General features: G+C 39.7%; 1 protein-coding gene across 1 annotated transcript in view; it reads left to right on the top strand.

The window, feature by feature from the left end:
• Positions 1-23,776, top strand: part of HGFAC (HGF activator) — a 56,234-nt gene that overhangs the window by 26,461 nt on the left and 5,997 nt on the right. Inside the window, exons 5-12 of the mRNA XM_044681769.1 lie at positions 1,933-2,064; positions 5,672-5,782; positions 7,292-7,466; positions 9,835-9,920; positions 12,636-12,891; positions 18,504-18,643; positions 21,327-21,467; positions 22,215-22,363. Of these exons, the coding sequence (XP_044537704.1) occupies positions 1,933-2,064; positions 5,672-5,782; positions 7,292-7,466; positions 9,835-9,920; positions 12,636-12,891; positions 18,504-18,643; positions 21,327-21,467; positions 22,215-22,363 (1,190 nt within the window). The remainder of the gene's footprint in view (positions 1-1,932; positions 2,065-5,671; positions 5,783-7,291; positions 7,467-9,834; positions 9,921-12,635; positions 12,892-18,503; positions 18,644-21,326; positions 21,468-22,214; positions 22,364-23,776) is intronic.

Raw genomic sequence — 23,776 nt, 5'->3', positions numbered from 1 at the left:
GGTGGAATAGTCTGGGGGCTCCTCAGGTGGCCTTAAGCTCAGGGGCTGGTAGAGGAACCTCTTTGGGGCTGATAGTAGGTAGCTTCCTCCAAGGCGTGGAGCTTCCACCATGGATCAGGGTTGGCATATTTATTAGGGTCTGGTGGCTTAGAATCTCCCTTCCCAAATCCTGTCTGCCTCAGTTTTCTCATCTATAAAATGAACTGGAGAAAAAAAATAACAAACTACTTCAGTATATCTGCCTAGAAACCCCAAATGGAGTCCCCAAGAGGTAGATCCCTTCAGGTAGGGGTATGTTTGGGGGTTTGTTGCCTTAGGGAATAAAGAGCATGCACAAGTTCCATGTTCCTCCATTGTCCACCTTGTCATCATTTGTCAGGGAGAGGTCTTGACGCCATTCCAGAAGGGGACATGGGGAGGGGCCCCGGTCCATTGGAGGACCACTCTAGGGAATTAATGATTTCTAAGAACAATTAAGCAATTATAAAACAGAATAAGTACAAAGCTGATGCTTCGAAATAGACCATTACCAACTGAATAATTGAAAAATCTGCAATTCGTGCTTGACAAATGCTGAAACTACAGGTGTTGCAGTTGATGTTTAACTAGTGCTAACTAGAGAGAAATGCAAGATTTCAGAGTTTGAGGGTCCCTTTCCTATTACTACCCCTTACTGCTTACTGCCAGCCCACATCAAAATGATGACAATGTTGATGAATAAAAAGTAGCTCACGTTTATTAAGGGCTTTACAGTTTACAAGACACTCCCCTTACTTACCTATGAAATGGTGTCGCAACTACCATCCCCATTTTGCAGATAGGGAAACTGAGACTCCAGGAACAGAAAATGATTTGCCAAAAGTGACCCAATTAGTGAGTAGCAGAACATTATTCCACTCCAAGATTATTTCCATGCGGTCTCTCATGTCTAAATAACTAAAACAAAACCAGACCAGGAGAGGTACAAAAGAAGAGTCATTCAGAATCAGAGAATCATTTATAGTGGTTCCCAAACTTTTTTGGCCTACTGCCCCCTTTCCAGAAAAAAATATTACTTAGTGCCCTGGAAATGAATTAAAAAAAAATTTTAATAGCAATTAATAGGAAATATAAATGCACCTGTGGCCATCACCAACACCCTAGATTGCTGCAGCACCCACCAGGGGGCAGTGGTGCCCACTTTGGGAATCATTGATTTACCACTAGAAGGATATAATTTAATTTGGTTCTACAAGCATATATTAAGCATCTTCTTTATACAAGACACTTTGTCTGGCTTTGGGAATAGAAAGATAAAAATACATCAATTCAAGGAACTTACATTCTGTTAGATCAGGAAAGGCTTCCTAGGGGAGATGGCAGTTGAGCTAGACTTAGAAATATATATGCAGGATCTGTGTAGACTGAGCTGAAAGGAGGGCATTCTTTGAATAGGGAACAGCATGAAGAAAGGTAAAGGGAAAGAGGAAATCTGCAAAATGTGGCCATCAACAAAGCTAAGCTTTGCAGTATATTGGAGTGGAAAGAATAAGATTTGAAACCGTTAGGGCTGAGCCCATAGCTCACTCATTGCTTGGGCAAATGGCCTCTTTGGGTCACAAGCCCCTCATCTCCAAAATAAGGGATCTGGACTAGGTAAGCTCAGGAGTCCCAGCTCTAAATCTGATGATTTTGACCCAGAGTAATGAATTGTGACTCCTGAAACTAGCCTATTTTTCTTTACTATCTTTTTATGTTATGTTTACTAATGTGATTAGCTTTATCTAGGGAAGGAAAATGCTATTAAGAACTGATTTACTTTAACTTTTATTTTATTTAAATATTTATAATTTATATATTTTAATATATTTGTTATTTATAGATTTACTACCATTAATTTCTTTTCTTTATTAAAAATTTTTAATAACTTTTTGTTTTCCTTCTCTTTAATAGCGAAATGCTTTGATGAAACCCGTTATGAGTACTTTGACATAGATGAAAGTTGGGCTCGAATCCATCAAGGGGTCGTAGAATGGTGCAGTTGTTCCAGGGGCCACATTGACTGTGAGACGATCCGATACACAGGTAGACTGGGTGCCTCCCCTGCTTTTGACAAATATGGAATTGAGCAAAATGGAAAGGAGGAAGTCCTTGCAAAGGAATAAGTAATAGGGAAATGAGCCAAATGGGACAGAGAGACAAAAGGGACAAGAAACGTCATAGAATGCCAGAACTACAAAGGACTTTAGAAAACAGCATAGAATGTTATAGATGGAATTAATTAACTTTAGAATGTAACTCACAGACTGGACTAGAAAGGACTTTAGAATGCAGTCACTAAATGGCACTGTGGAAATGCACACCTAGTTGCCCAGACTTCCAATGGTGCCAACGTGAACTAGGTTTGTGCCCATTGCCACTCACCTACTGCTGATTCTTCTTATGTTACGTCTCCTGGGAAAGAGCCCTAGATCTGGAGTTCAGGACTTAGACTTAAATTCTGGCTTTAGAGATATGAACCTCTACTAGTATCTTGACATTGCCCTCACTTACTGGCAAATTCTTTCCATTTTCAGACTGCTGTGAATCAAACACCTCTATTTAGTAATCATTATCTTAGTGAACAATTTAATTATTGGATTAAATAGAAGGGTAATAAAAAGTGAAGCCATTACCATGTTGTCCTCTTCCCTTCTCAAGGGCCTCTAGAAAATTACCCAGGATTCTAGAAACTTTGTGAATCAGAATCCTCTTCAAACAATATCTCAAGAACTCCTGCTAATGTGTATGCTTTGACTGGTCAGCACAGAGATTCAATGAGTTCAAAATAAGGGAATTTAACAAAATTAGATGACAATAAAAATAACAGCAGAATATTTCTACTACAAACCCTTGAGCTCTTTAATCCAATAAATACACCCAAATTAATAAGAAGAGTGGACATGCATAGGATGATTCATTGTACACACACATATGAGGAACATATGGGACTGAAGCTCTTATGTGAAGGGAATGGTTTATTTATACCTCAGACACCACTTTCTGCTCTGCCCACTTCCAGTGAGATATCACTTCTTTTCTGCTCCCTGACAAACATTACATGGCAACTCTTCATGTCTAGGTATCATGTCTCTGCTGTATTTGATATCCAGCTACCTTCAGAGCCAACAAATTCCCTGTCCAACATTCGCTAAGATGAATCAAATCAATTCAACTGAATAAACACTTAGTAAGCACCTACTCGGTGCTAGGCATGATCTCTGCCTTCATGGAACTTTAAAATCTAATGGGGCAACTGGAAAATGGGAGGAGGACCACTAGGGAATTTCATGTTCTCTTGGGGTGTCCAAACCAAGGAAAGTTGCAGCTAGAAAGGGATGTAAGTAATGATTTCCTCTGAGGGAGAGCTAGTGTTTCCCAACAAGATCTTTCAGCTATCATTCTCCCACCCATTTGGGCTGTATTGTGATTAGAAAGCTTCTTTCTTTCAGAGAGGGCTCCAGATCTTTGACCCTCCCATTTATGGCTCATCTATAGTCTCCAGCTGAGGATCTAACTTCAGGACCTTTGACTACTTTGTCCTCCACCCCCTGGGAATTTTGTGATTAGTAAAGATGCTTCTTGAAGGAGAGAATGACAGCTGTCAGGCAGAATTCTCTTATAAAATGAAAGAGGTTCAGACTCAGGTCATATCTGCTTTTTGAACTCTTCTTTGAGTTACTTTCTCTTTTCCCATCTTCTCCAGATCCTTCACTTCAAAGACAACGTCAATAAGTCGGTCAATAAACACTTGTTAAGCCCTTACTATGCATCAGGCACTGTGCTAAGTACTAGGGATACAAAGAAAGACAGAAATTTACTCTAGTTTTTAATTCTTGTTATTCTGCTGGCTTAGGCAAATATATCCAGGATTCTACTTCCTTAAATGGAAAAAGGAACTGAGGAAAATCGTGGTGAGAAAAATGCTTTTATTTTCCCTTATAATGCTCTCATTTTCTTTGCAAGTGACAAGGGCTGAGATGGCTAAACAAGACTGGAAAGACTTATGACCTTAGTCCTACTTCCCTTCCCACTTTTTTTTTTTACCATAAACCACAGCCTGATCTCTGTCTGGTCCAGCTATGCTCATAATTAACATTGACTTTACATCCTAATCCATCCTCAGGGACCCAGTCCCCCTCAAAGACAGATAACTCTTTAGATGAGAGTCCCATTACCTTTTTTCCTCTATGTGTCTCTTTCTCTTCTCCACCATATTGGAGGTCAGGAAAAAACAAATTCATTGTGTTCTTCTGAGACTTTCCCACTTCTTTGTGAAAGGGAGCTCAATATTAAATCATTGCCACATCTACCTTAAGATTAGAAACCCTGGAACCATTAAATGATTCTTATGGTCCCATCTGATTGGGCAAACCGGACAACAGAGTACTGACTCCTAGTTCAGAGAACCCCTGTTCTTCAGAGGTCTAGAAATCTGTGCCCTAATCTGTGCATGTTTCTGTCTGTCCTTGTAACCCTGAGCACTGAAATGGGGTGCAGCTTAAGCATCCCCAGAGGCTGATACTTTAGGCATTGCCCGATTGTTATATCTAATGCTGATGGTGGTTGGAGGCTCTGACTGCCTTTGTGATGCTCTAAATCCCACTCTTTTCCCCTCTCCAAAATTATACTGAGTGAGAGGTAAGCATCATTATCACAACATCTGTATTAGGTAGACAGTATAGGGATTATCACCCTCATTTTGCAGAGGGGGAACTTGAGGAACTTGGACTGGTGATTTACCTAAAATCATACAACTAGTGTCAGAAGATGGGACGCAAAATCCTATCTTCTCACTCCAAAGGCAATGTTCCTTCTACTCTGTCATGTTGGGACTCAACTTTCCAGTTCTCTGTATTTCAAAATAATTATTTCATCCTTTCCCCTTCCTGCCACAGATATCTTCCTTTATACTCTGATCTAAATAATCTGGAAAACTAATTCAGATGAAAGTGTGAATGACAGAGGATGGTTTTTTGTGGTCGAGGATAGGGGTTGGAAGGAGGGGTGTCTGGAGAGGACAGTGCTCAATCAAAAGGATTACGTTCTAATGGTGGAATTTCAGACCATCTCCTGAGCTGAGGGGAGAGAGAAGCATGTTTAGGACCTCCTCACATCTCAAATCATGCAATGTAGTTAATACCTTTCTAATAAAAGTGGATTATCTATTATTGTGGATCATTCATTCATTCAAGAAATACTTATTAAGGCACTGTGCTCAGTGCTAGAGATAGAAAAAATGAAAATGGCATAGTCTCTGCCTTCAAGAGGCTCTAGAAAAGAAATAAATATGATCCCTATTACAGTATGGTGACAGAGTATACATAGACTAATAGAAGAAATTTGATGAAGGGAGGGATCATCTCCAGTTGAGGGATTAGGGAGGGCTTCAAGCAAGTGACACCTGAACTGGGCATTGAAGAAGCAGAGGAATTCTTAACAGACATTTGTTTGTGTGTAGGGAAGGATACAAGCCAGGGAAATGGAGCAGAGGTGAGAATGGAGAGAACAGACAGGGCAGTAAGTGGGAGAGGAGAGAAGCTTCCTATCAAGTCTGTATAGCCCTCATGAACCTCAGAATAGGAAAAAGAAAAGAATCCTGGTTCAAGTCCCTGCTCTGTATAATGAGTCTTATGCCCACTCTCACCTACAGCCTGCGTGAATAACCCATGCCTCCATGACAGTGTCTGTAGGATGATTGTCTCCACTGGGAAGACCATCTGTGCTTGCCAAGGAATCAATGTAGGGAAATACTGCAACATTGGTAAGTCAAGACCCTGCCCAAAGGATTTTCTATATTTCATAGACCCTTCAAGATGAAATGGACTATGGAAAATAGAATGTTAGCACTATGAGGACTTTAGAAAATGGAACCTTAGATTTGGATAGGACCTTAGAACATAAAACACAGGATGTCAGAGCTGGAAGAGGATTTAAAACACAGAACGCCAGAGCTGAAAGGGACCAGAGAACATAGAATGTCAGAGCCAGAAGGGAACTTAGAATATAGAACATACACTATCAGAGCTGAGAAGGACCTTGGGGCATAAAAAATAGAATATTAGAGCTGGAAGAAATTATAGAACATAGACAATTTGAGCTGGAAGAGATCTTAAAATTTAATAGAGTTATAACTAGTATTATGGTACCTGGAGCAAGCAGTTAAAAAAATGAACCCTCAACACAACTGACTCTGGTAAAGCCCCCAGGATACTATGAACAGCAGGAGAGAAATGAGCCAAGAAGGAGCTCAACTAGGATATTGCTGCCAGGAGGAAGGATGATAACCATTTGATCACTTCCTATTATAGCTCTTTCTTTTTTGCTTACTTGGTGCTAAGTTTAATTGTTTCTGTAATACCAAAGGACCCAAAGGGTTCTTTAACTTGAGGAACTCAGAGGAAAGCCCCAGTCATTTCTACCTTCATTACGGCTCTTGAATGTAGAATGCTAGAGCTGAAAAGAATCTAAAAAGTTTAGGTTAGTATTGGAAAGAACATTTGAGAATATCTAGTTTACCCTCTTCTTTTTCCAGAGGAGCAAAATAAGGTACAGAAAGAAATGGACCAATTACAGCTAAAGTTTTGCTTAGGACTGCCCAGGGGGCAGTCAGTCAGTTCTAATTCATCACCCACTATCGCACATGTGGGTCACAGACCTCCCCATACTTAAAGATAAGTGAGGTATATATGCTTCTGGTGATTAAATCTAAAAAAGGGCAGGGGAGAATTAATCCCATTTTCACAATCCCCCCTGTGATCATTTGGGAGACTAGTCTCCCTAATTGATCATTTGACACAATCATCTTGTACCCCTAAAAATCTTCTAACTACAAGTGTATATAATATTGCACCTTTGAAGAGGAAACTACAGTAATTAGAGATGAGGGAAATAGAAGAGAGAGAAAGCAGTACAAAGAATATTGACTCTATGGTCAGAGGACCTGGTATTAAACCCCACTTCTGGCTCATACTACCTGTGTCACCTTGAACAAGTCACCATACTTCCTTGGGCCTCAGATTCCTCATCTGTTAAATGAGATAGAACATGAGGGATACAACAAAGCAACAGAAAGTTCCTGCCCTCGAGGAGTTCATAATCTCCATAGATAGATTTTAGGTTCAGGTAAAGCTTGATTTCCCAGGACAGTTTTGATAGGTTAAGTAGGAAGAGGAATTAGGAAGCCATCCCCATACTTTTTCCAAGCCTGGAAGAGGGGACAGAGGGCAGATCCCATGTTGCCCAGTGCTCAGCAGGTATTTCCTGTCCTCAGTTCCTAGGGAGAACTGTTACTTCGGCAATGGCACAGAATATCGGGGCATTGCCAAGAAGACCATCTCAGGTCAGAGCTGTTTGCCCTGGAATTCAGATGTGCTGTATCAGGAGCTCCATGTAGACAGTGTGGAGAAGGCTGTACACCTGGGGCTGGGTCCTCACTCCTACTGCAGGTAAGAGTCTAGCTGAGCCTGTCTCCATATGGCCAATACTCCTTAGGGTCTTTTCTCATCCCCATCACAGGGGCAAACTGACTCTCTGCAAATAGAAAAGCCAGTAACATTTGGGGAGAGACAACCTGTGTTGTAGATCAGGAAAGGGTTCAGGAACTAGGGGCAGCTAGGTAGCACAGTGGATCTAGAGCATTGGCATTGGAGTTGTGAGGACCCAGGTTCAAATCTGACCTCAGATACTTCCTAGTCGTGTGCAAGTCACTTAACCCCAATTGCCTAGCCCTTATCATTCCTTTTCCTTTAGAATCAATGTTTAATGTCAATTCTAAGACAGAAGGTAATTTTTTTAAGAGTATAGGAACTAGAATTAGATATATGTTCTGGTTCTAAAATTTTTAAATCATATGACCCTGGAAAACTGAGATGAGGAATACTTCCACAGGAAAGTAGAGTGACACAGCCCATCCAGGTATAATGGCAGATTTCATTTAGTGATGTTTCAGACCTGGGGAGAGTCAGGGAGGAAAGATTATTTTTGCCTGTCAGCAAGGGAGCTGGCAAAGCAATGGAGGAGATGTTGAGAAAATATGAAATGAGATACTTTAAGAAAGTGTAATAACCTGAAATAAAAATTAGCTCATTTTAAGTCGATGGCAAGATTCCTAAGGTTCACATAATTCCCCTCTTTGTGACTTTTAGGATGTTTATTTTAGTTCAAAAGTTATGAGTTCAATAACAATTATTTCAAGCCTTCCAGTTAGCAAGACTTGCTAACATTAAGAAAGAAGTTTTTAGCTCTGTGCTTTAATATTTAAGCATTTATGTCTATTTCTAGTTAACCCCTGCCACTTTTGTAGTTGAGACAAGATTCAGATTGCTGCAAACATTTGGGTAATGACTTTGGGTATATATAATGATTAAGTATAATTATTTGAATAATAGCGGATTACATTACAGGGTCTGTGTTCTTCTTGAGCCTTCCTAGATATCATTTTTATCTGCCATAACTCAGCCTTACTTTTTCTTTCTCCTAGTCCTGGTTGTCCCTAGGCTGCTGATTCTTTATGGGTTCCCTCCAGCTTGACCTCACTCTTTCCTCTCTGTTTCTATTTCCTTGGAATCTCTCTCTAGTTCTGACATAGGTCAGGTAGAATGAGACCTTTTATAAGTTGTCCAGGATATGATAAAGTCTCTCACAATGAATGGCTTTGATTGATTCAGAAGATACATGTTTTGTTCACATTTTATGATTGATTTTACACACTTGAGCACACATACACACACAGAGGACGATTGATTGATTCAATCAAGAAGAGCTCTTATCTAACAAATGTAATTACTGTTAAGTGGGATGCTTGCAGAAGACCTTATAAGCTCTACCAGCTACCTGGACCAGGTTTTTTTTTTTTTTTTTTTTTTTTTTTTTTTTTTTAATCAAAGACCTGGGTAGAGTATCTGTTGAAAAGACCAGTGGAAATCTCAATAACATCTAATCAAGTTGTGGCAATTTTTTTAGATTCAATGAGATCACTCCACAGAGACTAAGCAAACTTAGCTCACCTTGTCAAGAAGCACACTGACCTGCTATCCTGGCTCTGACCTTAACCCATGGGATGACCTTGAACAACCTCCCCCTTGGACTCAATTTCCTCCTCTATAAAAACTAAATGATCTCTAAGAACTCTTCCAATTCTAGCATCTTAGATTCTAGGATCTTTCTATTTCCAGCACTCTTTGTTCATGGGCACTAAGTTTTTTTGAATTCTGGGTATTTGATCTGTGTTTTAACTTTTTTTTTTTTTTAATATGGGGAGATTCTTTTCTTTTCTTTTCTCAATGGCATGTAAACAAAATTCAACCTTTCAAAATTTTTTGAGTTCCAGATTCTCTCCCTTTCTTTCATCTCTCCACCTTGATAAGGCAAACAATTTGATCCAGATAATACATGTATAGTCATGCGAAACATTTCCATATTAGCCATAACATTGTCTTCTAAGGTTCTTGACTTTTTTGTGAGTCCTACACTCTTTAGCAGTCTAGTGGGGGCTATGAAACAATTCTTAGAATGTTTTTAAGTGGATAAAATAAAATACCTAGATCTACGAAGGAAGTCAGTTATGTTGAAATAGATATTAGGATAAAAAAACAACAACTATGATTCATCATTTGAATAGAAAATTTAAGGGTTATTTTGTACATGTCTTTTTGGGGTCCTGGTTCTCACGGCTAGTTTCTCTTTGCTGGCATAGGTGGAGTTTAGCTCTGCCCCCGGGGGGCCCCTGGCCATATTCTTTGGGGATGGGAGGGCTAAGAGGATTAAGAGTCTGGGCTCTCACAACCACACTGAATTCTTTCTCCCTTGTGTCAGAAATCCCGACAGTGATGAGAGGCCCTGGTGTTACATCATGAAGGACAACACTCTTTCCTGGGAATACTGCAACATCTCAGCCTGTGGTAGGTGGGCTCTGAGCCAGGCAGTGGGGAGGACCACTGTTGTTTTAACTCATGGACATGAAGCACAGTGTCATCTAGCTCCATAAAGAAAACCAAACCAAACGAAACCAACTCTGTAATGAGATGCTTTCTCAAAAGCTGATGTAGAATTTTTTTGATCCCTCTGGTAGTGTTCTGAAGATAGTTCTAGGAAATGTCTGAGGAATAGGAATAACACCTCTTAGCATGCTTTATTGACCTGTTTTGTAGTCAGGGGTATGCTGATAAATGTTTAATGATAGGTTCTCCAAAAGACAATTTTTTAATTTTTAAAATTTAAATTATTTCTTTTTAAAAAAATTTATCTTTATTTTTAATTTTTTAAATTTAAATTTAAATCTTTAATTTTACAATCAAACAAACAATAAATCAAGCCTGATTGGTAGTACTTGTTGATTTCTGAGATGTGAATGCTCACAGTGATAATTTAACAATCAGCTCAAGTTCACACATGACTTTCAGTTTCATTCTCTCATTTGGCCCTTTGGAAGTTGTGATACCCAAAGGGACAGAAATAATGGAAAAACAAAAACACAACTTGAACTTAGACTCTAAAGACCGGAGTTCTAGTCCCAGCTCTGCTACCTATGAAATGTTTGACCTTGGCTAAGTTATTGCCTGTCTTTAGTCCTCAGTTACCTCATCTGCGATCAGTCATAGAGGCATAAAGCTGGGAAGAACCCAAGAAATCATTCAGTCCAATGAACACCCCAAACAGGATTCTTACCTGAAAAATGCCCACCTGTGTTTGAAGACTCCCAATGACAAGGAGCTCAGAATTTGTTAGGAAAATTTTCCTTATATTTAAGTAAAATCAGCCTTTTTTGTAAGTCTTGTTCTTGCCTTTCAGAGCCAAATAAAACAAGTCTAATATCTTTTCTTTGTAGCAGACCATTAAATATTTATGACGGCTCTCTAATCTCCAATCCTACCTTGTCCCTAGAGTCTTCTCCAGGCTAATTGTAATAGCTAAGGGTAATAGCAAACATTTTTTGCAGTGATTTAAGGTCTGCAAAGCTTTTTAAGGTTCAGAGGCAGCTAGGTGGCATGGAGGATAGAGTAAGGAAAAATGGAATTTAATTCCAACCTGGGCAAGTCAGTTAATCTCTGTTTACCTTGGTTTCCTCAATTTTAGAATTAGAACTCTGACAGGATTATTGTGAGGTTCAAATAAGATTACATAGATAACATATATTATTACATATAATATTAAATTGTATGTTATACATATATCTATATTTATTTTATTATACTTATAATATTTAATAGATATATTTTATTATAACAAATATTTAATCTATAATGCATAATATTTTGTAGATATATTTACTATAATATATAAATATTTACTATATAATATATTATAAATATAAATAAAATATAGTATATATAATATAAATACATAAATATTTTCTATGATATATAAATATTTATTATATAATATAATACATGTAAATAAAAATAAAATATAATATACTACATCATATTAATATATAAATATTTGCTTTATATAATACATAAATATAACATCACATATTACATATTTAATATATTTTTAATGTGAACATTTTATTTTAAAAATAATTTAATATCAAATTTAATATATTTAATACTTAATATTAGATATATAAAATTTAAAATTTATATTAAATATATAAAAAGTATTAATATATAAAATATTAAATATATAAAAATGTCATCTTAGAATCAATACTAAGTATCAGTTCCAAGGGAGAAGAGGTGTAAGGACTAGACAACTGGGGTTAAGTGACTTGCCCACGGTCACACAGCTAGGCAAATGAGATATTATATAACGCTTAGCATAGTACCTGGTATACACTCACTAAAGAATTAATCCCTTTCCTTTCTCTTTATATGTCTTCTCATTTAATCTTCATAGTACTTCTGTGAGATATTATGAAGTATTATGATCCCCACTTTACAGTTGAGAAAACTGAGGCAAACAGAAATTAAGTGATTTATTCAGGATCACATAACTATCTGAAACAAGATCTGAACTCAAGTCTTCATCACATCGAGTCTATCCAATTCTATCCAATGAGCCCTCCTGGTCCCTTCAGTCCATCCTAGTGTATAATATGGTTTTCAGTCCATTCACTGTCCCATCCCTGCTCCTCTAGGGGCACTCCAGTTTGTTATTGTCCTTCTTAAAATACGACCTCCAAATGTGTGCACTTAGTACCTCCAGTGGGGTCTGGCCATCCTGTAGGACAGCCACACCATCACCTCCTTTGTTCTGATCTTTGGCTTTTGTTAATGCAAACGAAGGGGAATTAAGTTAGATTTTTTTGGCCATCCTATCATGACGTCGACTCATATTGCCTTTGCTGTTACTGAAACGCTGTCTTTTTTTTTTTCCATAAAGAATCAGAGGATTTAGGTCTAGAAAGGGAGCTTAGAGATCCATGTCTCACTCTTTTATTTTTACAAAGAAGAACTGAGACAGAGAGAAGTGACCAGTCCAAATCTGCTTGCATAGTAAGTCACCCAGCGGGAATTTGAAGCCCAGTCTAACTCCAAGTGCAGAGCTTTTCCCATTAAGGCATTTCTTGAAAGCATGTGGGACTTTACATTAATCCCTATTTAATGTCCCTTTGGGCTAGACCTTTCTCTTTTTGACATTCTGTCATGCCCTGCCTTTTGTCCTGCCCCCAGTGAACCATCCCAGGAGTGGGGCAAATCCCAATATGGAACTTTTGACGATTGCCCCGGTTCCTGTGCCCAACAGACGGGGCTGTGGGAAGAGGCACAAGAAGAGGACATTCCTGAGGCCTCGAATTATTGGAGGCTCATCCTCCTTGCCGGGATCCCACCCATGGATGGCAGCCTTGTACATTGGGGACAACTTCTGTGCTGGCAGCCTCATCCATTCCTGCTGGGTTGTAACAGCTGCCCATTGTTTCTCCAATAGGTAAGCCCCTCCTTTTACCTCATTGCATTGCCAGTGGGCAAAGTTAGTTCTTGGGCAAAATGGTATATTTGGTGAAAATGGACTCTGTTCAGGCAAGACTCGAGAGATGTTCAATGTAATCTTCTCCCTTTTTTCTGCTGTGTTCTCTCCCCTTTGCCACATCAAATCCTATTCTCTGAAAAGGCTTTGAACTCCCTGAGCATTCCTAGCCTGAGTTCTCCTTTGGGGTGGGAAAAGCTCTTTCCTTTGAAGAAGGACCCTTCAGCAGCTGATGGAGATGAAGGGGAAAAGGGGAGCCAGGGAGGACTTTGTCAGGAATCTCCTGAATCTTTAGCAGGATGTTTATTCTCTCCCATGAAAGGATAGTTTTGCCTTGGGGACTATTCGAGAATGAGAAAGTTGATTGAGAGCTCATAGGAAAAAACATGGTGGAGAAGTCGTATGACTAGATAAAGGATTGTTTCTGGTGTCAGGGGACCTGAGGTGGAATCCCAAGTCTCCTAGACTGAAACACTTACTAGCTGTGTGTGTCTAGATGAGTCACTTAACCTCTGTCTACCTCAGTTTCCTTAACAGTAAAAGAAGGAATCTTAAGAGTACCCATTTCAAACTCTGAGATACAAAGGAAAGTAATAAATGTTGGAGGGAGTATGGCAAAATTGGGACACTAATACATTGCCGGTGGAGTTGTGAATTGATCCAACCATTCTGGAAGGCAATTTGGAACTATGTCCAAAGGTCATTAAAAGACTGCCTGGCCTTTGATCTAGCCATACCACCACTGGGTTTATACCCCAATGAGAAAAAGACTTGTACAAAAATATTCATAGCTGTGCTCTTTGTGGTGGCAAAAAATTGGAAAATGAGGGGATGGCCTTTGATTGGGGAATGGCTGAACAAATTGTGGTATATGCTGGTGATGGAATACTATTGTGCTGAAGGGAATAACGAACTGGAGGAATTCCAAGTGAACTGGAATGACCTCCAGGAATTGATGCAGAGTGAAAGGAGCAGAACCAGGAGAACATTGTACACAGAGACTGATACACTGTGGTAAAATTGAATGTGATGGACTTCTGTACTAGCAGCAATGCAATGACCCAGGACAACCCAGAGGAACTTTTGAGAAAGAACACTATCCACTTCCAGAGTAAGAACTGTGGGAGCAGAAACACAGAAGAAAAACAACTGCTTGATAATATGGTTTGATGGGAGTATGATTGGGGATGTAGACTCTAAACGATCACGAAATATCATTAATAGGGAAATAGGTCTTGATTAATGATACATGTAAAACCCAGAGGAATTGCTGGTTAGCTACAGGACGGGGGAGGAGGGAAAGAACATGAACCATGTAACTATGGAAAAATATTCTGAACTAATTAATTAAATAAATAAACTTAATTATTAAAATGTACCCATTTCACATCAAATAAGATAATATTTGTTAAGTGCTTAGCATTTATTTGGCTCCTCCTGTGTGCCAGACACTATGCTAAGTACTTAAATATTATCAAACATTTACTAGCTGTGTGAACCTGAATGAGTCACTTAGTCTCTGTCTGCCTCAGTTTCCTTAACAGTAAAAGAAGGAATCAAAAGAGTATCCACTTCATAGCAAATGAGATAATATTTGTCAAGTGCTTAGCATTTATTAGGCACATGCTCTGAGCCAGGCACTATGCTAAGCACTTAATAAATATTATCAAACACTTACTAGCCATGTGAACCTGGATGAATCCTCCTTCCTATTTTAATTTAAAGAAGCGATCTAGCCGCTTTGAACAACAGGCAAAGGAGAATGGTGTCCGGAGGAAGATGCTTTCGTCTGGAATTTTGTAGGGATGGTGAGTGAAGACTCATTGAGCATGCCATAGGAAGGCAGGATGATTCTAGTCTCTAGGATTCAATTTTCCATCCCATCAACAGGATGATAATGACTCCTGACTTGCTGAATTCTCTGGATTCTGTAAGGATCACGCCAAATAGTAACTTTGGAAAAACACTGAAAAAATATGAAGTGTTATACAGAGACAAAGTGTGATGTTTGAACTATTCACTGACAGTGGAGATGATGCCACATCCTAGGAAAGGCATGTGCAAACTGGAATGGGTCTAGAGGAGAGCAGCTTGGAAAAGGAATGTCTCTTGATGGAGAATCAGTATAGTAGAGTGGAAAGTGTGTTGGAGTCGGAGGTTCTAGGTTCAAATCCTACATCTACCATTTACTGTTATATATCTTTGAGAAACACATTTTACCTCTTGGCCTCAGTTTCTCATTTATGTAATAAGAGGCTTGGGCTAGATGGCCCGTGAGCTTGCTTTTCACTCTAAATCTCTGTTTCTATATCATATAAAAGATAGTTCAGTATCTCTCAACCCGCTGGCTCCATGTCCAATATCAGCCTCTACTTGTTTTCTTGGATGAAATATTTGGAGAAATTCCTTCCAGAGTTGAGATTCTAAGATTCAATAATGATGTTCATGAAAAGGCTTTAAGGTGGATTGGACAGGGATGGACTTCAGTTCTGGGAGACCTTCTAACGTGTCACTATTTGTCTTCAAAAGAAAGTGGTTGGATTTTATGGTCTAAAAGATTCCTTCTAGCACTAATGGCTGTAGGAATGGAATCCTGGAAAGGGGAGACCTTAGGGATTGGGGGAAGGGTCAGGGTGGCAAGGATCTCTGGGTCTTGACGTTTCCAGAGTCACAGCAAAGGAAGGAAGCTGCCATTTATAATACATCCCTGATGAGGACTCTGGAGAAATTGTAGTTCTTGGGCATGGCCACACGGTGGCAAAGCAACACTGCCCACAGTCTGAGCCTACAGAATTATACTGAGTCCTGGAGCTGGGCATCTGTCAGAAATCTGGAGACAGGAGTGTGCTGGTGGAACCAGGTGTAAATGGGAGCATTTAGGCCTTGGAAATCAACAAATGCTAAAAATCAAGGCTTCATTTATGAATTTGTCGATTGCCTTTAGGTTTTAGAAAGTGATGGAGAAAATGGCACTAATGTAGATTAAATTTAAAAGCCTATGTACAGGGGCAGCTAGGTGGCTCAGTGGATTGAGAGCCAGGCCCAGAGGCTAAAGGTCCTGGTTTCAAATGTGACCTCAGACACTTCCTAGCTGTGTGACCCTGGGTAAGTCACTTAACTCCTATTGCCTAGCCTTTACCACCCTTATGTCTTAGAATCAATCTAGAGATGGAAGGTAAGAATTTTTTTTAAGTGTGTTTAGTAACTGAAAAATTGTGGGATGATCAAATGTAATTGACTTTGCTACTAAACGCAGTGCAATGATCCAGGACAATCCAGAGGAACTTATGAGAAAGGACACTCTCCACATCCAGAGAAAGAACTGTGGGAGTCGACATCCAGAAGAAAACATAGGATTTATCACTTGTTTATCTGGGTATAGGATTTGGGGTTTTGGTTTTTAAAAGATTATTACAAAAATGAATAATATGGAAATAAGTTTTGAGTGATAATACATGTATAACCCAGTGAAATTGCTTGTCAGCTCCAGGAAGGGGGAGGGAGACAACATGAATCATGTAACCATGGAAAAAAATTTAAAAATAATATGGGTACATTTTTGCAGAATTTATTGTTAAACTTGGGTTGAGGCAGATATGATTGGGGATGTAGATTCGAAATAACCACACCAATGCAACTATCAATAATATGGAAATAGGTCTTGATCAATGACACATGTTAAAACCAGTGAAAATGCGTGTTGATTATGGGGGGGGTTGGAGGGATAAAGGGGAAAGTTAGAACATGAATCATGTAACCATGGAATATTTTTCTAAAAATAAAATTTTAAATGCAAAAAACTTGATTCTATAAAGTAGATTCTTACACTGGTCCATGGCTTGAGAATGATCTTCCTTTGCCAGAACTGACAACATTCTGTTGGGGAGTCAGAGACCTGGGTTCTAGTCCAATGTGGTCACTAATTGTCTTCAACCCAAGGTGTTTGGATTTGATGATTTAAAAGATTCCATATAGCATTTGTGTCTAGTAGTTACCACTGTGTTAGTATTGTATGGGTCATATGCTAATTTACCAAGGGACTTTTGGGTGGATTCCTTTAACTCTCTGAAGCTCAATTTCCTTATATGAAAAATAAGGGGGGGGGCAGCTGGGTAGCTCAGTGGATTGAGAGTCAGGCCTAGAGACTGGAGGTCCTAGGTTCAAATCTGGCCTCAGACACTTCCCAGCTGTGTGACCCTGGGCAAGTCATTTAACCCCCATTGCCCATCCTTACCACTCTTCTATCTAGGAGCCAATACACAGAAGTTAAAGGTTTAAAAAAAAAATAAGGATAATCATAATTGTATCACACATTACATATGAAAGAAAGTTCTTTATAATTCTCAAAATATTGTTGAAATGCGAGCAATCTAATGGCTGATGTTTTTCTAGGGGAGGAGGATTTGAGGTTTATTCTTGCTCTGTTGGTCCATATGCTATATTCTAAGGTCCTTACTATCTCTGACATTCTATATTCCTAGACCCTTTTTGAGTTCAGATATTTGTGTTCTCAATTAAAAAATTGATTTTCATTTATATCTCATTATTATTATTAAATTTTCACATTGTCAGATTTCTTCCTACATCACTCGTTGGTCCCTCCTCTCAGAGAGCTATTTCCTCTAACAAAGAATTTATTTTATTTCATTTTTTAATTAATTAATTAAGAACATTTTTCCATGATTACATGATTCATGTTCTTTCCCTCCCTTCCTCTTCCCCATCTCCCTGAACTGATGAGCAATTCCACTGGGTTATACATGTATCATTGTTCAAAAGCCATTTCTATATTATTCATATTTGTAGTAGAGTGATTTTTTTTAACACCACAACATCAATCATATCCCCATTGAACCATGTGATCGATCATGTTTCTTTTCTGTGTTTCTGCTCCCACAGTTCTTTCTCTGGATGTGGATAGTGTTCTTTCTCATAAGTCCCTCAGAATTGTCCTGGATCATTGCATTGCTGTTTGTAAAGAAGTCCATTATGTTCGATTGTGCCACAGTGTGTCCATCTCTGTGTAAAATGCTCTCCTGGTTCTACTCCTTTCACTCTGCATCAATTCCTGGAGGTCTTTCCAGTTCACATGGAATTCCTCTAGTTCATTATTCCTTTTAGCACAATAGTATTCCATCACCATCAGATACCATAATTTGTTCAGCTATTCCCTAATTGATGGACACCCCCTCCTTTTCCTGTGTTTTGGAGAATCCATGCTCTTGCCCTTCCTTCCCAGTGGGGCTAGTGTGATGCCCACAATATCCTCCCCCAAATGGTTAAGATGAAGATTGATCCTCCAAGGGGCAAGAACTAGGCACACAGCTCTTCTTTGTGACAAGCAGTCATAGCATAGTAGAAGGACCACAGGCTTTGTAATAAGGAGACTTGAGTTCAAGTCGTACCTCAATCTCTTGTTTTTTTCCCTTAGAAAAAATAGATTTGTTAACATCTGCCCTGTCTTCCTCTCCCACCTAAAATTAAATGATGGATGTGAAAAAAGCTTCACTACAATAAAGTATTATAGAAATGTCAGTTAATAACTATTATTGCTATTATTCTTTGTTTTCCAGCCCACCCAAGTCAAGTGTCACAGTTGTCCTTGGCCAGCATTTCTTCAATACATCCACAGATGTGACACAATCCTTTGAAATTGAGAAATATATCCAGTATCCACTGTACTCTGTCTTCAACCCCAGCAATCATGACCTTGGTGAGTGTGTTAAGACTTCTGCCCCAGATGTCAGTCATAGCTTGGGGTGTCCACAGATCAGGATTGACAAGGGAGGGCTGAGGCAGGCAGTTTGGTGAGAAAGCCAGGGCACATCCAATCAGGGGAAACAGGTCAAGACTGGAGAATGTAGTTAAAGTAGGAAGGACCAGGCAGGTGCCAGAGTCATCTCTGGAGAAGCATCACAGAGAGTCAGTTCTGAGTTCAGAAAAGATCAGGAGATCAGAAACATGTGTTAGAATTTGGGAGAGGGACAATAGATTCATGGTTAAGAAACTGGGCAACAGACATAGGGTACCAACTATAGTAATTACTTCAAAACCTAAAAAAATTTATGTCATCAGTCCAGAAACTTCCTCCATTGTAGAAGGCTATGGTTCTTCCATACCTTTGCTAAGTCTTTGGGAGCTATGGTGGCCCAAACCAATTCCCCAACTTTTTATTCATGAAGTTCTCTAACATCTTTGGTTTAGGGGGAGGAGTACTGATTTTGGAATCAGAAGATCTAGGTTTGCATACCAATTCAGGCTCCCATTTTACAGATGAGAAAATCAAGGCTCAGAGAGTTTAAGTGACTTGCCCAAAATGACATAGCCAGTAAATAGCAGAATAAAGATTCAAGCCAAAATCTTCTGACTCCAAGTCCAGAGCAGGAATTATCCCCCCCCCCCAACTAGTTTTGTGATTTTGTCAGTGTGGGGATCTTCCCAGTGTGGAAAATTCCTCTGTGGATATAGGTGAATAATTCACTATCAGGGATTTGGAGATGAAAGTGTCCTTTGAGGTCATCTAGTCCAATGTCTTCATTTTACAGTTGAGGAGATGAAGTGATTTGCTCAAGATTGAAGAAAGAGTAAAGTGACAGAGCCCAGTCCTTGAATCCTGGTCTTTTGATTCCAGATCCTAGACTTTCCCCCTGTACCATGCTGTCTCCAAGTCCTCTGTAATTTATAGTCTTAGATAGTTTCCTGGGATGTTTGAGAGTACCAATGACTTGCCTGTCTGTGGTCACACAACCGGAGGAGGGACAAGCTTAACTAAACCCTGGGGCTTGCTGTCTCCAAGAATGGCTTTCCATCCTCTCTACACTATCTATTGATGTAGGTATGATCACCCCCATTTCACAGCTGTGAAAACTAACCTTATGTACTGTATCCACACTGCCTTCTTTGTTACAGAGCCAAAGGGGGGGTCCCTTATATATTTCCTACTCAAGCTCATAAGTAGGCTCAACTGCAATGTATATAGAGCACTAAATCTCAATTCAGGAAGACTCAAGTTCAAATCTGGCTTCAGATACTTAGTAGTTGAGTGACTGTGGGCAGGTCACTTAACTGCCATCTGTTTCAGTTTTTCCATTTGTAAAATGGGGGTAATAATAGCATCTACTTCACAGGATTGTTCTGAGAATTAAATGAGAGAATATTTATAAAAAGAGTATTAGCACCTGGCATAAAGCAAACACTATTTAAATGTTAGCTATTATTATCATGTATTGTGAAGAGTATCAGAGAAGGAGGCAGGAATTCCTGGCTCTTAGGTGTGGCTCTGGTATTTCTTAGTTGTGTGTGACCTCTAAACCCCAAATGTACTTAATGTCCACATCACACATGGCAGCAGTCAGTGGCTTCCTTGGATTATTTAAATCACTGTGTGGGTGAATTTTAGTTTCCCCATAAGAGGCAAACCCAGATTTAGTTGGAAGTCTTTACTGCCTATTTAGTCCCTAGAGCAGAGCTGCACACACAGTTGGGGCTCAATAAATATGTTCAATGTTGGGTGAAGGAATTTAACTCAACGAATTTCCCCAGTGGTTCCTGTACTTTCATCCCTTGGAATGTCTAGTTTGCTTGGGGAGAGAGGACATGCTATCCTGAGTTGGCCCATTATTTTTGATGACAGGTGTTCTCCTAAAGAGCAAGCCAAGACCTATAAGGCTGAAGGCAATGATTACTTTTAGGACAAAGACTAGAAGAAAATCATTAGAAAATGATACTGAATGATATGAGGGATGTGAATAAAATAGATCATATTAAGGACTTACCATGTACCAAGCATTAATGATACAAACAGAAGAAGAGCCAGTACTTGCTCCAGGAACTCATCAAGAGAGCTTGAACATAGAAAAAGGTTAAGCCCTGGAGTGGCTGGAAAGGTCAAGAGGTCCTAAAAGGTCAATGACTGGGCAATTGTAAAGGCCCACAGGTCCTGAGGTTGTCAATAAGTCAAGTGACAGAACATATAATATTGGTAATAAGTAACATAGGAGTGGTATAGCCAACTAAGCTCTGAATTTATGATTGCTTTGGCTCTGCTCTGGGTGGTTTCTTCACACTCTCCTGGTGATGTTGCATACAGGAAAGACCATTCAGTTTGAGGTCAGATTTGAGTTCTCTAGTTCTGTGTCTCATGAGCTGGGTGAAGTAGGTCATAAATTTTTTCAGGCCTCAGTTCCTTCATCTGTAAAATGAGGGGGTAGGTGGGATTAGACAGCTTCTAAGGTGCTATTCAGATCTCTGAAGGTCATGATTCTACAACATTCTTTTTCCTTTAAAAGGGCCAGAGTCCCAGGAATGATTTCTTGGCCCTTTAATGGGCATTCCTGATGGACAGAAATACTCTTGCCTCTATAATGGTCAATCTTATTCCCTTCAATTCTCTGCAGCTCTGATTAGGCTGAAGAAGAAGGGGGACCGATGTGCTGTGAAGTCCCAGTTTGTCCAGCCCATCTGCCTCCCAGAGAATGGCATCACCTTTCCTGATAACCACAAATGCCAGATTGCGGGATGGGGACACATGTATGAGAGTGAGTCTCATGATGACGGTCGGTGCTGGGGGCCCCTTGCTCATCTCTCCTTTGGCTCAGATCCAACCATGGGGTATTTTCCTCTGAACTGAGGGTCTTTCTGTTGAATTGTCTTCAGTACCAAATGAGATAAAATGCAAATGCTACATCCAGGGTTATAGGTCAGAACTGTATACTGAGGAAGCCTGGAAATAGTTATGAGATACTACTTATACCTGGAGAAGGAAATGATAAACCACTCCAGTATCTCTGCCAAGAAAACCCCAATGGGGTCTCGAAGAGCTGGACATGACTGAAAAGTGACCAAACGATGATACCAGCAACTACTTGTAATTGTAAGGGGAGGAGACCAGGTCTTCTTCTTTCTACCCATGCATCCTGCCCATCACTTATGGGTTCCATTGCCAGTTGTGGCATGGCTGGGCAGGTCTGATGCTGATTTACAATACTGTCAGCCAATGACGAAGGATGAAGGGATGCTAGAAGCCATTCCCCTGAGCACTGCTTTGGTCTTGGTTAAATATAAGTAAAAAGTCCCAGGCAGCTCTCTAAGCATATCAAGTGGGCTCCACTGAAATCCTTAGCTGGCTGCTAAGTGTCTCCCCTTCAGACTTGAAGGTAAGTGATGATGCTTCTAGCCAGAGCCTGGGCATCTTCCCTTCATGGGGCAGTGCCCTCTAGAGTGTTCAGAATTGTCCCAATCCTGACTCCAATTGAAAGCTTTTCCCCTCGATTTCTCCTTAAAAGATGTCACAGGTTACTCCAGTTACTTACGAGAAGCATTGGTTCCTCTCGTTCCTGATCACAAATGTAGCAGCCCTGAGATCTATGGTGCAGACATCACCGCCAACATGTTCTGTGCTGGTTACTTTGACTGCAAATCAGATGCCTGCCAGGTAAGGCTTGGGGAAGGGGTGTAAAGGTCACTCCTTATCCCAGATTTGTTTTATTTCAGCCAAAGAAAGGGAAGGAAACAATGGGGGATAATGGCAAGAGGACTGGATTGGTAGAAGAGGATTTGAAAATGAATTGTAGCTTTTCATCTCACTAGCTGTATGACTGTGGGCAAGTCATTTATCTTTGTGGTTGTTCAGTTAGTTTTCAGATGTGTCCAACTCTCCATGATCCCTTGCAGTTTTCTTGGCACAGACACTGGAGAAGTTTGTTATTTCCTTCTCTAGCTCATTTTACAGAAGAGGAAATTAGGCAAATAAGGTTAAGTGACTTGCCCAGGGTTGCACAGCTCGTAAGTATCTGAGGCCAGAAAGAACTCATGGAGATGAGTCTTCCTAACTCCAGAACTGGTGCTCTATCCACTGCACCACCTAGCTGCCTGAATAAACATTTATTTAGAGCCTGCCATGTTTTAGGCACTGTGCTAATCAAATACAAAGAAAATCAAAAGATAGTCTTTTTTTCCCCAAAGGGCTCAAATTACCTCCACTGGCTTCCATCTTCCTTTACAAATTTCAGTTTGTCATCTTAAGCACCCACACTGGCTTCTTTCATAAGATTTAGAGTTGGAAGGAATCTCAGATGCCATTCAGTAGTCTAGTCCATTTATGTTATAGATGAGGTAACTGAGACAGAGATTAAATGACTTGCCCAAGGTCTCACAGCTAGTATCTGAGGATAGATTTGAACTCAGGAAGATGAGTCTTCCAGACTCCAGGTCTAGAACTCTTTCCACTCTTGGTGCCTCAGTTTCTTCTACAACATAGAAGAATTAAGCTAGGTGATCTTTAAGTTTCTTTCTAGTTCTAAATCCATAATAATAAAAAATGTTATTCATATAAATGTGGGAAATTGGAATATCTAGTTAAGAGAAGGGCTAGTAGTCTTGTTTGGAGGAAACACAGCATTTTCATAGGAAAAGGTCATGAAATGGATAGATAGTATGAAAGGCCAGTAGGAGCCTGATTAAAGAGAATCATGAATGCCAGGATAGGAAGTTTCTACTTTATTCCAAAGATAATAGAAAGTCAATAAATGCTTTTGGGTAGCGAAGTGATATATTCAGGCTTATGCCTTGGGAAGATTATTTTGGTCACTATATACTGGGGTTGGGAGGCCCTGGAAGCAGGGAGACCAGTTAGAAGTCTATTTTATGGTACAATCAAGAGGTGACAATGCTTTCAATATTGGTGGTAGTCAAATGAGTGGAAAGACAGAACTAGGTGTGAGAGTTATTGAGAAAGTTGTATTTATAAGACCAGACAATGGATGGGATGAGAGGAATGGGGTGGGGGGAGAGGGAGAGAGAGGGAGAAAGAAAGAGGGTGAGAGGGAGAGAGGGGGGAAGAGGGACA

This window comes from Gracilinanus agilis, chromosome 6, assembly GCF_016433145.1.
Source record: "Gracilinanus agilis isolate LMUSP501 chromosome 6, AgileGrace, whole genome shotgun sequence".
Classification (NCBI taxonomy): Eukaryota; Metazoa; Chordata; class Mammalia; order Didelphimorphia; family Didelphidae; genus Gracilinanus; species Gracilinanus agilis.
Note: the sequence above shows the minus strand (reverse complement) of the source record. Positions and strands in the feature narration are given on the sequence as shown.